At 35.8% G+C, this 21414-nt stretch overlaps 1 protein-coding gene across 3 annotated transcripts in view; it reads right to left on the reverse strand.

Annotated features, from left to right (window-relative positions):
* Positions 1-21414, reverse strand: part of VTA1 (vesicle trafficking 1) — a 39726-nt gene that overhangs the window by 17746 nt on the left and 566 nt on the right. For all 3 annotated transcript variants that reach the window (XM_041423711.1, XM_041423710.1, XM_041423712.1), the window contains exons 2-5: positions 7382-7476; positions 4252-4379; positions 3501-3576; positions 56-167 (exon numbers count right to left, since the gene is read on the reverse strand). In XM_041423711.1, the coding sequence (XP_041279645.1) occupies positions 56-167; positions 3501-3576; positions 4252-4379; positions 7382-7476 (411 nt within the window). The remainder of the gene's footprint in view (positions 1-55; positions 168-3500; positions 3577-4251; positions 4380-7381; positions 7477-21414) is intronic.

The raw sequence follows: 21414 nt of genomic DNA on the forward strand, positions 1-21414 counted from the left end.
CACTTCACCTTGGCACAGCTTTCCACTCTCTTAAAAAGAAAAGGGAAACACGTACCAAAACTCTCTCCTTCCATTCCAATGGGGCCAGGCTGAGGAGTCTCTCCATTCTTTAAGCAGTTATGAATGTATGCTGCCTTCCACCTGGCATACTTCCTGTGCTGGGCATTCTGGGGGAGGGAAAAGGCCAGCCAATTTTAACCACTCACTTCTGCAAATTAATGCATTCAAAACAGAAATAGAAACATCTTTTCCACTTTCTCTGCTGTCATTTGACACCTTTTTAAAGATAAACATGTAAAATTAATAGGTGAATTACAAAAAATAATTAAAATAACAGCTCTAATATCATCATGAAAGGAAAATGTGGAGATCTTCAATTAGTGCAGCATATCAGGAAAAGGAAATAAATTATACCAAGAATACCTAGTACGAAAGACAGCACTGTGTAATAATTATTGACATGAAATAATGAAGAAAGCTTCCTATCTCCATAAATTTTGATGATTATTTACTTTAGATTTAAATACTTGAAACTTCAAATGCTACTGCTGCTTATCAGAAATATGGAATTTCTTCTAATTATATTATTTTAAAATTTAAAATTTTATTTATGAGCATGAATATAGAAAGGCTGATGTAACTGCAGATTAACGTGATTTGTTTGTAATATTCTATGACATTAAGACTTTCTGTTTTGTTTTTTTAAAATATACTTTACTGTTCCTAAGTACAACTTTTAACATGTCAAAACATGAAAGGAAGATTGGCCACTTTGTATCTCCTGAGCAGTTACAATGGTGCTTAATCCAGGAAGAGCTGTCAATTGATGCAAGAAATATTAAACTGATTATGCAAATCAACTGCTTTGCCAACAGCTTTATGGGAAACAACCAGTTCTGACAGTTATGAGGTAATATAAATCAAGGATCAAGGCTGAATATAAACATTAGAAATGTGGAAGGATGAGTGGAATAATTTGCCTGAATGAACAATGCAGGTTGGGACAGCATGCTTCACACCAACGCCAAAATTTTAAAAATTAATTTTTTATTTTAAAAAATTAAAACTTAATTTGGAAATTAAATCCAAAGTTTCTAAGAAATTAATAAACTGAAATTCAATACTGTACTTCACAAAGCCTATTGCACTGTCATCTAGAACAGGATAGAGAGACACAATACAAAAGGTATCTCCAGCAAGCTCCCTTGCTCATATTTAATACATTGCATCACCCAGGGTGCTCACACATTCCAAGAGAAAGATCTGGTCTTCACTTTTGAAAACAAGATTTCTCCCAAAAAATAAGCTTATTTTGATGACATATTTATTAAAATGCACTCTACCTCAAAAAGGAAAAGTGCAATTGGAAAACATGGCTTTCTGTTAAAATTCTATTTTAATAATCATTTCTGGTCAGTCAGTGTTACAGATTAAATTCCTTCATTTTCAATAAACAATCTAGAAGCCACAAAATGTAGAAAACACATACCAAGAGCATGCTACTTTTAGGAAAGATTATTATGCAATATTTAAGGGCCTGTACATCTCCCCTCTATTCTAATATGGCAATTATTTATTGACAAAGTGTGAAGATGCAGTTGTAGCAGGTGTCCATCCCAGGTGCTGGCAACTCAGCATGGCAGGAGTGGTGTCTGTGAGGACAGGCCAGGGCTGCCCCACGCTGGATAAAGCCAGCCCCAGTGCACCCACCTTGGGGCACAGCTGAGGAGGCCCTTGGCCCTTGGGAGAGCATATTAAAGGACAGGCCAAGCACCCCCAACCCCGGCACCAAGATGATGGATGGAGAGAGGAGAAGGAAATCAATTGTTTGATGTCTGTCCTGCTTCCCGACTGCAAAGCTTATCATTCCAGAAGTGAGAAGTGAAATGCTGTTGGTTTTGGTTTGTTTTCAACATGCACTGTTGAAAACAAACCATGTCCCTTTTCAGAAGGCTGCCCTATGAATGAATGTTACTACTGAGGTAAATGAAAAGAACACTGCTATCGCAGAGCTTCCTACTGCTCTGATCTAAGCTGTGTCTTGTAACACATCTTCCAGAAAATCCTTTTGCCTAGTTCTAATATGGAGATACAGAACAACTACTCTTCATCTGTGACACAATCCATTCATACTACCCAATAATCAATCACCTGCCATTTAAAAACATACATATTATGCTCAACACACATTTTCTGATTCTAGGTGTCAAATATCTGCTTTCTATGCCTTCTGCTGTTGCTTTAAAAGCCTTCTAATAGTTGATAGTCCACATATGAAGGCAATTTCAACTATCCTTTGAAAAAATAGGCAGGTGGTCTGAATATAGATGTCGTACTCTATAACCAGGTGTCAGGCTGAACAAAAATTTCTGCAAAAGTCTAAGACATTCAAGTCATACTTCTCCCATCATCCCTTTACACAAGAATGGATAAAGAAACTGTTGAAATGTAATGATGCTACACAGAGAAGCAAATATTTTCTGTATTTCTTGTACACTCTCTTTTACCATCGGTATTCACCAATTAAACAAAATGACAGAATTCTGCTTCTTTCCAATTACAAAGCATTTCTGTCCTTTCAGCATCAACAACAGAAAATGTACCACTGCTAGCATTCTGCACTGACATTTATAACAACTTCTTCCATGTTCAAAGCAGGATTGTTTCAGGCACTCTGAGGACTCAACCAATTGATCAGTACACTGGATTCCTGCAGACTAAGATTTTTTTTCTCAGTCCAATTCAATGTGCAAATATGCATTCACTCTCTGGCTCTAGGAAATGTTATCACTGGATATAGTAAAGGATGTCAGGCACAAAGCAGACAGTTTTAAGAGAGCACATCAAAAAGCAAACTTATTTGTGCCTCTCAATAAGATGAAAATTTTGGATTGGTAGAGTCTCAGTCTATGGAAGATGGATAATCTTGCAAGAACTCTTCACCAAGAATTTCTCTTGGGTAAGACCTATCTTTAGTATCTACACTTACATCCTATAGTATTCCAGAAGTGCACCACTATCAAGACCATGCTTTACCTTCTTTCCAATATTTACAAATGAAAGTAGACACAACAACTGCATTTTAAACTGAGCAAGTACGAATGCACTTTAGGTACACTTACCAGATTGGGGATTTACATACAGGATCCCAAGCCTGTAAGTTTCAAGCAGAACATGGAAAAAAGTGAAGGTGGACAAAGCTAGGAACCTTGCATCATTTTTCCCCCTATAAGCATTCCCACTTGCTCAATGTAACGCTATGTGTCCCAGAGTAAAAATCAAACTTCAAGTTTCTAATTGATACTTGTCATGAACCATCTTCTAACAGATGTTTAGTATTTCATCTACTATTTATTTTAAATACTTAACATGATTCTTTATGGCTTTCTAACAAGTATCTGGCTACACTGTTTCTTTGAAATTCATATTCACCACATATAAAAGCGACGTCTGTGCTTGAAAAAGCAATCAAATAACACACTCATATGCCTGACACTTACCTCTTCAGAGAGCTCCCCAAATACTGTTAGAACATCTATCAGGAGACTTGCAGTATAAAAGGACTTTATCATATTTCTACAAAAAAGAAAGCATTTTGTTAACTTGGCAATTTCAGTCTCTCAGAATCACATTTTAGGCGTTGTAATCTTAGACCATGCTGACTTATTCCAAGCTCAACATCGCTTTTTTTTTTTCTTTTAATCTGATGTTACAGAAGCTGCTTCACAACATTTAAATCTAGCAATATTGATTAGTCTCCTAACTACTATGCAGAAAATGTTCAGCATTTTTTAAAACTGGTTATGCATTCTGCACTTAGTTTCTAGCTTGGAATTTGTAGGACATCAGAAATCCTGTATTAGGTTAGAAAAATATACGAACATGCCATTGTAATTGCTGTAAACCAAAACACATAATGGATCATCACAACTATTCTACTATCACTGGTCAATAGTGATAGTATTTTATTTTAATAGTGATTTAAAACTATAACATGCTTGATAAAATAAAGCACAATATTAGCCTGTGGTTTTAGAAGGCTTGCCAGTAGGTAAGCAACTCCCTAAGGAACATAAAGATACCAGTTGATGTGTGATGTTAAGAGACCTATAAGTAGTAACAAATTGAGTTTTCCAGAAGAGAAAAGAATGTATTAAAGCTCAACTCTTGCTTCCATTCAAATTAAAGCGTTTGGATATTCACATTCCCTGACCAGTATCTTCAGATAAGAAAAAAAATATTTTCACCTACTTATGAAATTGCCCAGCTCTGTCTTCATTGTCTGCATACAAAAACATTTTCAAGGCATAATTCTCCACATGAGCAGAGCCAACAATTTCCTGAGTAATTGCTTCATTATCACCAAATTGCTTTTTCATCTGAAAAATGTTGGAAAAATACATTAATTACTTTATCAGACCTTAGCAATTTTGCAAACACAAAAAGAACCTGTTGATTTAAACAAAGTCAATTACAATTTAAAAAGAAACAACTTACACTTTGTTGTACAAATCTGCAGCTTCTAATATAACAAATGCTAAAAGCAGCATGTGAAAGAGAACGCATATTCTTTTGGAGAGAGAAATATTACAAATAAGTACCTCTGAATCTGCAGTCACAAAATACGTAGAAAAACCACCAACACCCTAACATCTTCTCCGCCAAAGTTAAAAATAAACACAACTACAATGTTGTGAAGGAACAGCAACAGATATTTTTCCCCTTAGTATCTGAAAGACTGAGCACTCTGAAGCCTGTGTCAAGATTCAACACAGTTCAACTGTGAAGCAATGCATGCCTTATAAAGGTGCTGTAGATCAGTCATCACGTATCTCTCCTCTTGTAAGGTTATTTCACTGCAGCTCATTACATCTTTCAAAGTATCTGAGCCCTACCTTGACCGGTCTAGTGACCTATGGATTTACTGGAATTTTCAGTGTAAGCAGAGTATTTCAATTCAAAGAACTCTTTTCAAAGATGTTAGAGTACCAGAATCCTCAGGTTTCCTAATAAAAATCAGTAAAGCAAACAACCCTCTAACAGTTACAACAGGTGGATTTACAGCCTCTGAATAGGCTTACTGTTTGCACATAAGGAAATCTCAGGTTATCCTCAGAGAACAAAAACAGGAACACTGCATGATACTAACCTGCAGCCTTTATTTTGCCAAAAGATTTAAAAACAATCTCTGAATGGCAGTTATTTTTCACTGTGTGTGCGAAGAAAATTTTAATCATGCAGGCAGTATTTCCATATTTTTTAGATTGCTGCCAACTTTCTAAGACATAAAATGTTGCCAGAAAAGTTACTTCATTTCAGTAGTTAAATACAAGCTTTCCAAATATAATTTTAAATTTAAAGGCTTTAGTCAAACTACTCTATGTACAAATAAAAAAAGTATTTGTTTTACAAAGTGTAATTTTCTTGTGAAAGTACCAAAATTCGTGTGTTCAAATGAAACACTCAAACACTGACACTAACTCAGGAAGAAAACTGTTTGTATACACATATATATCCCTAACCTATCTGTACACCTCACATGCAAACAAGAACTGATTACTATAATTGATCTGATGCTCAATTATTTCATACACACAACTGGCACTGTTACATATGCTTCCAAAAGTACTAAATTTAACCAAGCTGTTTACTGTTGAAATTATCCTTCACACAATCTGTGATTCAATACAGCAGTACTGGTGTTTTAAACCTTGATACAAAATTCCAACCTACAACTCAAGGCATTTAGGCTTAACCTTAAAAAAATTAAACCGCACCCCTCTGCGCCCCCTGGTGGTTATGGGCAGACTCAAAACAGCAGCTCCTAAATTACAGCAGGGGTCCAACTTTTCCATAAACCCTAACTTCCTAGCCCCAAAACTGCTCTATTAGACTTGACTAGGAGTGCTCTCTCCATACTTTACTCACCCGGATACACCGAAGAATATTCAATACCTGTATATGAGTTGTCACACAATCTTACCAGTAACCAAGAGGTGAAACGATAGATTTTTGCTATTTTTTTAGTCTTTTCAGTTTTGAAACAGAAGGGGTAACCGGATGCTGCAGATTAACCGCTGCAGTACCACAAGTAACCCAGCAAATCCCAACATTTCTTAGGAAACGAAGAGCAAAATCCTTCTGAGTTTTAATCTCACCTCTCCTGCTACCTCTCTCTCCCTTTGAACACAAACCCGTCCTATTAAAGATGTCAAAATCCCGTGAAATAACACACCAAGAAATCACTGTACACTGAATTTTCCATTGCAAAAATCAGTAATAAAAAAAGCAAGAAGCACGAGTTATTAAAAACAAAATGGTTCTTGTTTCATTTTTTTTCTGAAGAATCCCAGAACGGTTTGGATTGGAAAGGACCTTAAGGGTCATCCAATTCCAACTCCCCTGCTGTAAGCAGGGATGCCATTCACTAGAAGAGGTTGCTCAGGACCTATCCAACCTGGCCTTGAATACCTCTGTGGGCGAGTGATCCATCTTTCATAACTGAAGGCAGTTATACTACTTCCACAAAAACTCTTCAGGCACTGCTAGACTTTGGATGCAATCACTGATACTGAACAAAAAATGAACTGCTGCTTCATTTTTCAACACTACCTTCTGCTTCCAAATAAGCACTTAGACCTTAGAATCAACAAACTTCTTCCTCTGAGAACACTGAAAACTACATAAACAACTCCTGGAACTTAAACTGACCATCTGTACCACAACTTTACTTTTCTTTGTTTAACTCTCTTCTATTTAAGGCTTTTAATTAGTATCAGGTGCATTCAGAAGAGTGTGGCATAGCTATCCCCTTACCCACACAGATTAGACTGTGCTTACAAGAATTTATAAAATAAAATCTCCAATCTCTAACACAGGATACAATCAGAAGTATCTTTAGATTTTAAAGAGTATTTTTAAAAACTCCCTGGATACAATAGTTTAGCTTAGAGATTTCAAAAGCATCCCAGCACTAGGCTATTAAGCCCTATAGCAGTGAAAATAACTGTACAGACTTCAAGGAATCAAAGGTAAATAAATTTTAAAAAATCTTCTAGAACACCTGCATTAACTTCCTAATGAATTATGATTTGTCATGAGAACACATATAAATAAAGCATTGTAATTTATGATGCCTACACAAAATCTTATGGCAAAATTTCAATTATGTTTGTGCATGCATACACATGCACAAACATAATTGAAACATACACCTTTATCTCCTTCCAATCCTTATGCAATTTATTAGATACAACTGAAGTTCATGCAGTATACTTGCATGCAGAATAGCTGCAGAGAAGAGACAGTATTTGCAGAATTTTTTAAAAAAGTTATATTAATATTATGACCATTTTTGAAGAAAGCAATAAATTCTACTTACAGCTTCCAACTGATCCATAAGTTTGGATAAAAATTTACGGCATTCTGGCGTTTTACTGTCAATCTTCATCCCTGTCTGCATTGCATACAAACGACCTTGAAATGATACAAAACACACAAAAAACACTGAAAGTCATTACCTAAGGCAGACCCTTAAGCAAACAATGCAATGCCCCCCAACACACCTGAAAGACAAACTCATGATTTAACCATATACTGACTCCAGTACTAGTGAGCAGCGACAGCAAAATGTAAGGTTTGGCCTTGCAGAGATACTAGGAGATAGTTTGGGGAGATTTATGTTTTATTTTTCCCCAATGACTATTCTTACTCATTTTAAACTGATGTTTGTACCACTGTTATGCAATATCAAGTGCTTTTATAAATTACCACCATCCTCACTTGCAACTCACCCAAACAGGACCTTCAAAGTGATTGGAGGGAGTGTATGGATATAAATGGAACTTCATGTAGCAGGAACCAGTTATCCTTAAAAGCCTTGAACAAATGGTACTAAGCACTTACTATCTACATGTATATGCATACATAGCATCAAAACACCCAAGACAGAAACCAGATCTTCACATCAGGCAAGATAGCCTTTAGCAAACTTCCGCTCCAAGCAGAGTTGCCAGTTTTAAGTAAGGTCTTGAACATGATTAACATCTTCTGATTAAAAATTATCTTTTTACTACCAAAAAACTGTGAGTTTTAGATTTGCACATGGCAGAACTTTATAGGCTTTATGAAACTGTGGGCAAACACAAGCAAGCATTATTTGCTAGGATTAACACATATCGAGAAGGGAAAACAGCCAAAAACATTCAATAATCAAATGCAGAACATTTCCCACAAAAAAACGTATTCCTCTAACTCTCACTTCTGACTCTCAAGGGAGTCCTACAAAACACTTTCAAATGCAGAGTTTAAGAATCAAAAGCTGTAACTCCACCAAATATTATCATGAGCTAGTTATTATGGAATACCCCATGTCCTTGCAGGACACAGAGTTCTGCAAGCAACATTAACTTGCCTCACAGCTTTAGCATCTTGTTCCTCCCAAGCACCTCTTCATACACTAGAGAGAATCTTTTCCCTTCAAATTACCTCAGTAAACATGAATATAACACAATTGCTATCACATTGCATTTATCCTGATGCTTGCTGCAGAAGAAAACATTTTATATTCACAAGCTAGTCTGCCTTTTCCATCTATTAGCAATTTGTCTAATAAAATCTGATCTCTTTCTACAAAACTTACTTGGATTCTGCTGGTGACTGCCATCATTTAACTAATTTTTCTGGATTTTTGAAGTAGTATTTCTTATTTTATATACAACTGAGTGTTCAAACCAGACTAAGCATACATTCCTTATTTGGGACTGCAAAGCTCACTTATTTTTGAATGTTAAAGCTGTTGGGCTGCCTAACCATTTAAAGACACTCCCCCTGAAAAATAAAATACTTGTGCTTTCCAGTGCCTCTCTATTTTTACTATTACAATGTATAGAAGGATCTAGCATCTTCATACTCAAGTTTTCAGTAAAGAACAACCAAGTGAAAGTCCTGACCAAAACTAAAGGAATTAGTAAAAACTTAAGAGCAACTACAATACCTGACCATGATGGAAGAATTTCCATGTAGGTTTCATCAAGTGACAACATTTCTATTAAGTTAATTACTGATAGGTACACTTAAGCCCACTTAATTCATCTTCAGGATACTGACATGTTAATGTTAAACATTACAAAACTAGCACATATAAGGTTCAAATTAGATTTCAAAGACAGTCAAACACAGAGAGAGACAGAATTGCATCTAAGGCACTAAAATTAATATTAAAAGCAATCATCAATTAAAATACCAACATCACATGACAAGGAGCTAATTTGCAGTCTTCAATTAAATTGATTTTTAAGTACATACTTGATTGTAAGCTCCCCTGAACCCATTTCATGGTATAATTTAACAATATAAAACTTAAGAATTAACATAAGGTTGCTAAACCTATGAACCATCTAGATCAGTTCTTTTTAATGGATGCCAAGATCAGATATTTTCAGGGAAATAAATTAACTTTAGACTGATATGTATTAGGGTGACAAATTCAAAATATATTCATTCATTACGGGATAAAAATTTACCTTACTTGCTGAAGTATGCATCTTCAGATCTCATCCATAACTCTTTTACATAAAAAGAACTCTGCTTCCATATAAGTGCATCTTGCAAATGTCTTTAGCCTTGATCAGTTTAAAAATTAAAAGATCTTCTACACTGTAACTGCTACTCTTGTGTTACCTGTATGTGGGTTTTTTCACTCTAACTGCAAGTACATCCATTTATATTGTGAAATCCAGATAATTTTTTCTTCACTAATATCCCAAGGGGTGTATTTACTGAAACACCTGCAGACTTTGTAAAAAGCCCTGAAAAACCAGCCCTGTCCTGTCTTAGGATTTCAGCAGGCGAGAAAGACTTTAGGACTCCTTTAGGCACTCCAATGAACAAATGCTGAACAACTCTTGAACACACAGAAATCACATGTCAGAGAACAACAGTTACAGAAACAAGAAAAATGGGGGTTTTTTGTCCATATATAAGGTTACACTGTGGGTGACACCAAGCAATTTTCCACACCAACACCTTCCTCCTAACGAAAGATTCTAGGACCAAGGTACTCAAGGTTCCTAGGTTGTTAAAAATCAAAGTACTATTATCCAAAGCACAGACTGTCAAGAAAGAGTGAAGGTGCTCTTGCAGCAGCAGCTCTAAGATACCAGGAACAGAGACATCCTAGAGACAGACTATTAATGTCACCTGAGATAAGATTAAATGTGTTCCACCTGTCACAGCAATTACATTTCTGTGCCCCACAACTGACCACAGTAGACAGTTACCACATGCAGCCACCAAGTCCCAGTTTGTATCAACACCTACAGAAATTGTTAAGATTTCCTAAAAGATCTTATTAACTAGCAAAGGGTCAAAGCACGCTTAAGTTACCCTAACAAGAGAGTCTACTGTGATCTTTAAAAGCTTTTGAAGTCTGGAATTTTTGCATGCTCACTTCTTCACATACATTCATATGTTTGAAAGAAGGGGTAACCTGTCCAGAGACAGGCCTCTGATGAAGCCATTGTTCAGATAAAGGCAAAAGCTATCCCTGTTTTGTCAAGTAAGTGGTGATCAAGAAAGAGCACAAAGTCTGTGAAGACAACTACTGACAGAGTATCACTACCAAGTAGCATTCAGAGCCAAAAGGTAGTCTTGGCTCAGATACTGTTGATAAAACACTGATAAAGCCTGATTGCAATGAAAGATGAGGAAACCTTCAGGTCCGGAAATGCAAAGCAGACACTACCAGTCAAAATCTCCACAAACCATCAGTTTCAGTTGATTAACTGAAGGAACAGAAGAAAAGTACTCTCTACCAGTTTGAATCTCATCAGGGACACACAGAATGTTGTTAAGTATGTTCAGGTACACTTACTGCTTTACTCAGTGCTGCTCTAGTCAAAAGTAGGGCTTTGGGATTGAAAACCTCTACCATTAAACTTACCAAACAAACAGAAGGTGAAATAGTTGAAAAACTGAAAGAGCTAGAGATTTCTAGGAAAGGAAACAAAATAAGGAGAGGAGGAAATAAATTGGTATTTATCTTGAAAGACAATACTGAAATAAATATAATAACCTTTTAATGGTTTAAAATTTTGCTTTTGAAATTATCTGTATGAAGAGCAATATGGGAGTGAATCTGAAAGGAGTAAGCAATCCTTTGCCATAGTTACTAGTTATACTTTTTCAATTTTTGAGTATTACTATAACATATTCCTAAGGAAAAAAAAATATTTCCAAATGGAAGTTCTTCCACATCTGTGCCTTCTGTTATCCTCTCTGCTCTAATTTTGAAATGTCCCAAGTATTCTACAAGAAGGCTATCTGTAAGACTGTGTTGGTTTTGGTACTACTACCTTTGCCAGTTAGTTCTCTTCATTATCTTTTGTGTGTGCTTGATCACACAAGTATTACTTATAGTAAAGACACATGATTGTAACTGAAAAATATGTTTTTACCTAGTGAAGTAAATCTATTAATGTCCTTTTCCTGCCTAACTTGCAGCAAACGGGCAAATGCACCTCATTACTAAATTTTCAGCAGCAAGAGCAAAACATACATTTCCTTTGTTAATATCCTTAGTCAAATTTTAAACTAGCAATTAATGGTCAAAGAACTGTCCTCCATGTTTATGTTGACATGTAATCTCAGTAGCAAATAACTCATAAGCGAGGGGTCAAAAGTTTACCCCCTCCAGGATCTCCACTAAGAAAGTCAACAGTGACATGAGTTCAGTTGCCCCCTTTCCCCACATCCAAAAGAAAATAAATTATTTACATTCCATTAAATACAGTTGTTCTGATTTCTGCAATATTGCAAAAGCAATGAACATTATTATTAGTATGCTTGCTAAGTCACAAAACTTTTGCTTCAATGGAAGTGGTTCAATTTCTAATAAGTGGAAAGTAATCTCCCGAACAGTACAGACGCCACAAAAGAAATCCTCATAGTGTTATGTATTTTAAATGCATTGTTTTACCTTATAGGATACCACACTTGAAAGGCCATTTTACATCAAAATCATTTTGGTTTTCTCTTTGGAGAACTTCTCTATACATTGAACAAAATGTTTAAAGTGCATGTCCCTAATGACCAGTGACACACTGTTAAAACTAAAGAACTTGACTTACAGGAGGCATTTGTTTAGGAACTTCTAATAAAAGAAAATCCTCTGTGAACAGCCATGCTTCTGAAAATGTTGATATAAAAGAAAACTAAACCTATACAATGCAGCTGCAAATATTCTCAAGTTTTAAAGCCTAAATGTATATGAAGAATGCAGACAATCTTGGAAATAAATGACCTGTATTTCTTATCTCTCTTCACTATTTATGATTAAGATCTGGAATATCTGGGAACAAACAGATGAATGAAGTTATTCTTCCTTTTTGTTTTATGCACTCAGTTTTATAATAGATACAACTATTTTTTGACCCTCTCTATTCAAACCAAGTAGCAAAAATGTGGCCAACAAAGTAGTACTGAATGTGCAGAAATTAAAGTACTAAGGAGGTAAAGGACGCTACGGAGAGCTAATGTTTAAAAAACACCAGAAGTAGAGCTAAAGTCACTTGTAATTTTACACACAAAGACACAACTGTTTTGCCAATTATTAACTAAGAGAGTTTTCAGACAGGCCATTTATCTTCAAATTCATAAAAGACTTGGCAAGTTATCATTCTCACAAAAATGTTTTGCCAAGACAACTACAAAATATACATCTTGATTTGCTGCCCTTAATCTTTGTTCAGTAAATACTAAGTGTGGGTGTGCTGGCTGGAATTATACAGTGAGATTTACAGAAACTTCTCTGCCTTTATTTATGTCACGTAATACCATGTTATTTTTCCTTTGCTAATACACAGCACAATTTCAGAGCAAGTATTTTGTCTCTAGTATGTGCCAGACATTCATTCCTCATACACAGTAAGTTACTCCAGATTTATGTTTGGATAACAACTGCAACTCCCCTCACTCCCATTTTAAACTAAATTTGTGCCAAGTAAAAAACAAAAGTTCCAGCCAGCAAGCATGCACAATATTATTCTCTATCTTCTAATTCTGTCCTACTACCCATCTTTCTCTTTCCTGGTCTAACAGGATCAAAAGATTATACTTTTCTCTTTTTCCTGTGTGTATTTAGTTCTCTAGCATAGAAAGTAAATTATTAGCAAATGAAATATTTTTGACATTTGATAGCAACAAACTGACATAAAATAGTAGTGAATACCATTGCAATAAATTTTAGCGATATTTTGATTCTGATTAAGGGATGAAAGCTTTACCAGGCTGTAATTTATTACTCATTCATATTCTACATCCCTTTGTCAAACCACTGACAGAAAAATGTTTGTAAAATGCTTGGTACAGGAAGCCAACAGCTGTAATACAAATGTGGGAAGCAAAGGGCACAAAGACATTAAATTGGATTCTACTCAAATCCAAAACTACTGGAAACATTTTCATACAAAAATGCTCTTGCTCTCATAAACATTAGTGTGCCATATTTCAATAATGTAATTTCTGCATGCAGGTCATAAATATATTTCTACATGGCTAAGTCCAAGCTGTCTGAATTCAAGGACTTTTACAAATAGATTTAACATACTGACAAACAAACTTGGAAGGTCTTACACTGTCTCTTCCTGACATGATGCCGAAGGAAACTTGCAAAAGACAAGACATTAGGCTGGCACCATCAACTGAAAAACTAAAACATTCCAGAGAAACCAAACATTCCAGATAATGCAAAAGTGGGTCAAATACTTATTTTCAAGTAAAATTAACTTAGGGAAACCTGTAAGAAAAAAAAAATATATATAATGCAAAAGTGGGAGAAATGAACACTACAAAAAATATAATTAAGAAACTCAAAAGAAGATAGCATCATGACCCTCTTGCCTCCCAGATTCTTTTATAGTATTCTAAATCTTACTGAATAAAATGAGTGGGTAACAGCATAGTACATTACATGCTAGACAAATTTTATTAAGTCAAAATGATCTCAAATGCCTCTTAAAATGCCTGAAAGTTTGAGTAAGTCACTTTAATGTGACTTACTCAATTTTACAATTCACTTTAATAAGTAAATAATAGACAAGCTAACACCTGAAAGTTTGAGTAAGTCCCCTTACAATTCACTTTAATAAGTAAATAATAGACAAGCTAAATAGGCATAACAAAATTTCCAACGACAAACACGACCGATAACTATTAAGGTTAGATGACAAAACAAATAACATAACAATACCTACTATGAATCTCAGGAAATGATTGTATTCTACACTACGCCACTTCAGTCTGGTTTAAGGACTTATTTTGGTCTTGTAAAATTTGAGTAACAGTATATGTACAATTCATAAGCTTCTAAGCTTTTCTACAATATTTAAACTACTTGTATTTTTAAAATCTGGTCTCTACAGTCAAATAAAGAAAACAAAATATTTCCAATTAAAACAGAAAAACTACATTAAACATAGATTTACAGCATTTGAGATCTTTAGAATGTGAAAAGAGGAGAAGGCAGCTACTCTGGATTAGTTGTGGTCAAGTCATGAGGATAAAACAGCTTTTAGTGATTAGAGCACAAATCTGAAACACCCTTCTTGTTTAGTTTAAACTGGAAGAAGCCTATTTCATGTCTTTAAACTACTCTGTGAGGTGAACCAAAGTGCCTTAGATGACCAGGAGATAAGCTTCCAAAGTGTACTCCTGACCTTATTGGCTACCAGCACCCACAGCTGAATTAGGAGAATGTCACCAGCAGGTTGAGGCAAGTGATCTTTCTGTTCTACTCAGCACTGGTGAGCCACACCTGCAGCCCTGGGAAGGGCCACAAGGCTGATGAAAGGCTAGGGACATGTCACATCAGGAGAGGCAGAGAGCTCAGACTGTTTAACTCTTGAAAAGCAAAGAGGGTCCTATCACTGTGTCTAAATACCTGACGAGAGGAGGATGGCAGTGGGGAGTGAAGACAAAGCCAGACCCTTCTCAGTGGTGTCCAGTGACAGGACGAGAGGCAATGGAATGAAATACAAGAAATCCCATTTAAACATAAGAAAAATCTTCTACTGCCTGGGTAATCACACACTGGAACAGGTTGCTCCCAGGAGTCGTGGAGTCACCATCCTTGGGGATGTTCAAAAACTGACTGCAGACAGTCCTGACCTACCTGCCCTAGTGATTATGCTCTGAGCAGGGCATTGCACAAAGTGATGTACAAAGCCCTCCAATCTCAACAGTTTTGTGATTCTGCAAATCAAAATGTTGATGAGTGATTAGAGCGCAAATCTGAAACACCCTTCTTGTTTAGTTTAAACTGGAAGAAGCCTATTTCATGTCTTTAAACTACTCTGTGAGGTGAACCAAAGTGCCTTAGATGACCAGGAGATAAGCTTCCAAAGTGTACTCCTGACCTTATTGGCTACCAGCACCCACAGCTGAATTAGGAGAATGTCACCAGCAGGTTGAGGCAAGTGATCTTTCTGTTCTACTCAGCACTGGTGAGCCACACCTGCAGCCCTGGGAAGGGCCACAAGGCTGATGAAAGGCTAGGGACATGTCACATCAGGAGAGGCAGAGAGCTCAGACTGTTTAACTCTTGAAAAGCAAAGAGGGTCCTATCACTGTGTCTAAATACCTGACGAGAGGAGGATGGCAGTGGGGAGTAAAGACAAAGCCAGACCCTTCTCAGTGCTGTCCAGTGACAGGACAAGAGGCAATGGGCTCAAAATGAAATACAAGAAATCCCATTTAAACATAAGAAAAATCTTCTACTGCCTGGGTAATCACACACTGGAACAGGTTGCTCCCAGGAGTCGTGGAGTCACCATCCTTGGGGATGTTCAAAAACTGACTGCAGACAGTCCTGACCTACCTGCCCTAGTGATTATGCTCTGAGCAGGGCATTGCACAAAGTGATGTACAAAGCCCTCCAATCTCAACAGTTTTGTGATTCTGCAAATCAAAATGTTGATGCTGATGCATCCCTCCTTCAAAGGCAGCAGCACACCTCAGGCAGGAAAAGCATACCTCAGTTGTTAATTCCTCTACTTCCAGAGGTTTAAGTTGAGTAAGTATGTAGCAAAAAATGGTGAATTGTATGGTGGAAAAAATGCACATTAGTATATTTACACTATACAACTGATATTTAGGAGTTGTATACAAATACGTAACTCAGAAAAGGTTTCAATCTCTGATGTACACTTGTTTTGTATGTTCTCCTTCCTATCTCTGTCAGAACAGATTATTTTAAAATATTACCTATGTAATCAAAGCAAGTGCCCAAAATACTACACAACAGTTAATATTGTCTTAATTTTTGCCACTACCCACAGTCTGCTTTAAGGATTGTGGAGTTTATACAATCATCTTTGTTATTCCAACCACTTTTTTAGTTTTTCTATCTCCACAGACAAAGCAGTTTTAAAAGCACAGTCTTCCCCAGTTACAAATTTTTGCAATAATCAGAGCAAACAGACTGAAAACGGAAAAAAAACCAGAAAGCTAAAGTATAAATTGAAAAAAATTTTAGTTTATACTCATAGCAGAATCAAAACAAGTCTCACAGTACACTATAAAATTGGCATTTACTTAAGTATCTGATTTAAACATATTAACTTACCCTGAGTAAAGAACAGATTAAATATATTCTTCATATGCAAGCTCTAATAAAAGCCTTTAAACATTTGTTGTATTAGTAGCCCACAAAACAGTTGTCTGCCACCAGCAATGTAAGAATATGGAAAATATACTTTTACAAATGGACAACATAAAGCTAGTACAAAAGATGAATATTTAAACTGGAAAGCTCAGATATTTGATCATATTAGATATGGAATTCTACAAGCAAATTTTTTAGGCATTTCAATTTCACAATGTCCCAGTATAAATGAGGTCAATAAGTACGTGTTGAATCTCTGCAAATACAGCAAATACCAGTTTTATTAATGCTTCTTAATTACATGCATATTCTAAATTAATCATTCAGAATGCACCAAGACACAATAAAAATTGAGTAATTTAAAAGTTCAATTAAAATATTTGACCATTATTAGTCATTCCTTTTAAGAAGGACTAATTGGATTGATAAAGGGTAAGAACTGGTAAAAAATAGTGGTATTTCAGTTGTAAAGTTGCACAGTAACTATATTTCCCGAATTGTTAATCTGGCCATGAACTTCACAGTCCTTTTTTTGTAATAATAATACTAAAAAACTCTTCTAATTTGTATGCAGAGAAGCTTGTTTCACAGGTGTCTGACTACACTTGAAAGTGACAAGCCAGTCACATTTAAGAGATGGATATTTCTCTTAAAAGCTGAATGACTTTTGGTTCAAGAGGTTGTCAACTAGTTGTGGAATAAAAGTTGTCTCTTGCTTTTCTCTCTCGCTCGACCTCACGAAACCACAAATGTTAATACAAGAGTATGGAAGCATTTCTCTGATGCTTTTCAATCTCAAAAATTAAAAATTGAAGATTTTTTCATGCCTCTTTTATACAGATCATATCTACTGATCTTACATTATTGTTTCCTATGTTTAGTAGACTGTAAAGCAAAAGTCACCACACTTTGTTTTTTGAAATTTACTAGAAACATAATTTCTCACATGAATTCACTGACTATCCAAACACTGTTCATGAAACATCAGTCCTTTTCTGGCAACTCACTGGCATTCTCACAAGACGTTTGAAATAGAACATCAATGTTCAGTAAGTACAGACTACCACATATTTTTGCAAAGACATTAACAATGCAACCGGAAGGCTGAAACAACAGTCATTAATGAAAATCTGCATTTAAATCTAAACTTAAAGGTTTTGGAAGATACAGTTACCTCTCAAACCTTGCAATTTAAAAAAAAAATAAAACTAACTCATCAGTCCAACTGCTTATGCCACAGTTGGAGACATGATTTCTTCAGTTATTACAGGCCAGAGACTTTTTTTATCAGAGCCTGCCTCCTTGTGTCTGCAAAATAACATCTCAAAGTAGTTTGACTCAAGTAAGTTTTTAACATAAAAAGTTATTTTATTGACTATCAATTACATATTTGCCCTTTGCCAGGCAACCAATGAAACGTACTTTTTCAGGCATTCCATAATACCTGCTGAATAAACTAACCTTTACTGAACCTGAAATAGCTACATACTTAATGACAATGATTAACAAATAATACAAAAATGAAAAAAGTATCACATGGGGAGGAAACAATTTTAAAATAAGGTGGTAGATTAGCAAAATGTTTACATTAACATTAATGTAAATGGACACTTACGTTAACCATTATGTGTCTAATCTCTTAAAAAGGAGAATTATTTTGTGAGATCATGTCCTACTAAAAATTTTACAAAAATTAAACCTGGTTTATTTCTCTACAGCCTGTGTTCTGGGTAGAAGAAATGTTACAACCATGTGAATTTATGATGCACACTGTCAGGAAAAAAATATTTTAATTACTTCAATCAATTACATTCATATACTAACAATAAATAGGGCTAAAAAGGTTACAGTATACACACAACATATAAAGCTACTGATCGTATTCTGCTTTGATTCTGAATACCTAATAAAGAGGTTAAGAACGAAGGTTTTGTGAGGATTACACAGGATTACCAGCAACAAACCAGTTTTTAAATTTTTGCAATGTGGAAGTACTACAACCAAAGAAGTGTTGTGTTAGATTATACAAGAATGTACAAGAACATCAATATTCAACATTTTACCTTTCATATGGAAAATTATGTGGCAGTTGAAAAAGACAAATAATCCCCGCTGTAGCTATTTATATTGTGCAAAACAGATTAATGTTAATTACAGTTTCTGTAAATCAACATATGCCAGCAATACCAAAAAAGCAGGAGTCCTGCCTTTGCCCCCAGCCACTGTGTCTTGTTCCTTTTCTTTGTCTGTGTGGGAACACAGCTGTTTAAGCAGCAGTGAATTGGCCTGGCTGAAAAATAGCTTATTATTGTCTTTCATCATACAGTTACATCAACATTTGCTTCTAAAGCAGTCCAGGGCTGGGAATGAGAAGCCATAGGAGGAATACTTCATTTTCTTTAGGTGGCATTACTGATTTATGCTAGCTTAATGCTCAAAATGCACTGCAACACAAGAGAAAAAAAAAAAGGCAAATAAATTATGTAATTGTCACACAAATTTCCAGCTTTAAGAGTGCACCTACAGAACCTATGATGAGACACAAAAACATTAACAAGAGTAGTAAGTAGTTCTCTGAAAAATTTATTGCTAAGCTATAGAAAGCAGTATTTTATGTTGCAAAAACATCTTGCCAGAGTTCACTTGCTACCAATCCTCAAATTAATTTGTGTCACAGCTCTTATTATTAGACATATAAAAGTCCAATTTAACTAAAATTAATATAAATCAAAAGCTAGCATACATATGCCCATACTGCAAACTACTGTGCCATGGCAACATTAATTATATTGTGACTGAAGCTTTTTTCTGGGTATGACCCACTTATGGCAACATTCCAAAGCTATAAACACATCACTGTTCAGACTGATAGTTCCACCCACCAGCTAACCAGTGATCCCCCTCACAGAGTGGCTGCGTAAGCAGCTTTGGGATGGAACACGGCCTTTCAACAACACAGGGTGCACACTACTGTGCTTCACCAGCCCACTGCTCCTGGGACATGCAGGGTGCCAGACACAGGCCACAGCAGCTCCTGGTGCTGGGACATGCAGGGTGCCAGACATGTGCCTGCAGATGAGGCTGATGGGGAAGTGCCAGCACAGAGAGCCACACACAATGTAGCACCACAAAGATATGCTCACTTTTTCCAATGAAGCATCTAATGAGATGCAGTGCTTGAACCCTACATAAATCCACATTGCTTTCAAAACATTATCTGAAAGGAATCCTGAAATCTTTTTGTAACCTCTGTTCTACACTTCTGAAAATCTATCTTTTTAGTAAGGCTTTTACTATTCATAGCATGCTAGGAGTAAATACACAGTATATTTTTTTTGACAGTAGCAATATTAACAATTAATACTTTGGGATTCCATGTAATTATGCTAAACCCATGATGTTAAAAATTTATGTTTCATAAACCTTACTTTTGCTTCAAAGCCAGAACTAAATGAAGAAAAAACAAACAACTATGGGGCATGAGTACATTTTATTCAATCCAAATGCATCCACCATGGGATGAAGTGTGTGTCATCAGTGGAACACTGGTAAAAACACATTCTTCTCCTTTGTGCACTTAAAAAAGAAAGGATCTGAGCAAGACCTAACTTGAAAAAGAGGTGTCAGTGCTTTTTACTTTATATATTACTGTAATGAAACAGATACCTCTAGAATACAGTCTTTGCTATATTCAGTAATGAACCAGATTTGTTGAAGTAGTCAGATGAAAAAATAAACTTTTCAGACTACTTAGGACAGACAAGGCAAACGACTTTACAGAAAATGGTAATTATCCAACATAGGTTGTTTCCTCTACATGAAGACATAAGTTTGCAAAAGACAAAGAAAAGTAGAGATCATACACTAAAAACATTTCTGGTTTGAAACAGACTTGTATTTTTTCACCTACACCAATGCATGTCTTTTTCTTGTATAGCCAGACAGTGTGCTACATCTGACAGAAAAATCCAAAGAAATAAAGCAGAACAAATGAAAAAAAAAAAAAAACCCTCAGTGCAACTTGACCTAGCTGGTGCTTCCTGCCACACAGTGTCACTTGTCCTGTGTTTTTCCAGTAAATAAAGAGCTAGTGCTACTGAGAACATCCAGTGCTCTATTATGTGGCTATCTCACCTTCCTGGTTGCACTTTTCCACATTAGCACACTATTGCTGTGTAACACAGAAAAGGTAAAATTAATCTTCTGTCACTCAGATGACAGTTTTTTCAGAGCTATCTGAAATGTGAATTTCACAAATTCATCCTTCTAAATTAAGATCACCTAATGAAAAAAACAGCCAGTTAGTTCTACATCTATTTTTTATTTCATTCTTTTTGAAGACAAACCAAGTAAACCCCTCAAATGACTTCAAATCTCAATAAAAATACCAATGCTGTGATGACCCATCTTCCTTCCCTTTATGGGTGGTTTGTCAACAACATAAACACACATTTCTCGCAATCTGCTAGTCTTAGGCCCTTTACCAGTGTGGCTTAACTGTAACAGGAATTTAAGACTAACAGCAAGTTTGTATTTCTTAATTCACTATGCAAAGTCTTTCAAAAAGGCTCACAGTCCACGCTGAGAACCATTAGCTTAGAAGCCACATCAGCTTGAAAATTTTACATATTAATTTGCAAGTTTTACAGTAAGGTTTTGCTGCGCTCATTTCAGCCAAAGAAGCAGAAAAAGAGAAAACCACTCCCTTTGAGAACTCCGAGAAAGTGGCAAAGCCTCACAGAGGAGAAAATGAA

Source organism: Onychostruthus taczanowskii, unplaced genomic scaffold (genome assembly GCF_017590055.1).
Source record: "Onychostruthus taczanowskii isolate IOZ18803 unplaced genomic scaffold, ASM1759005v1 scaffold8, whole genome shotgun sequence".
NCBI classification, from domain to species: Eukaryota; Metazoa; Chordata; class Aves; order Passeriformes; family Passeridae; genus Onychostruthus; species Onychostruthus taczanowskii.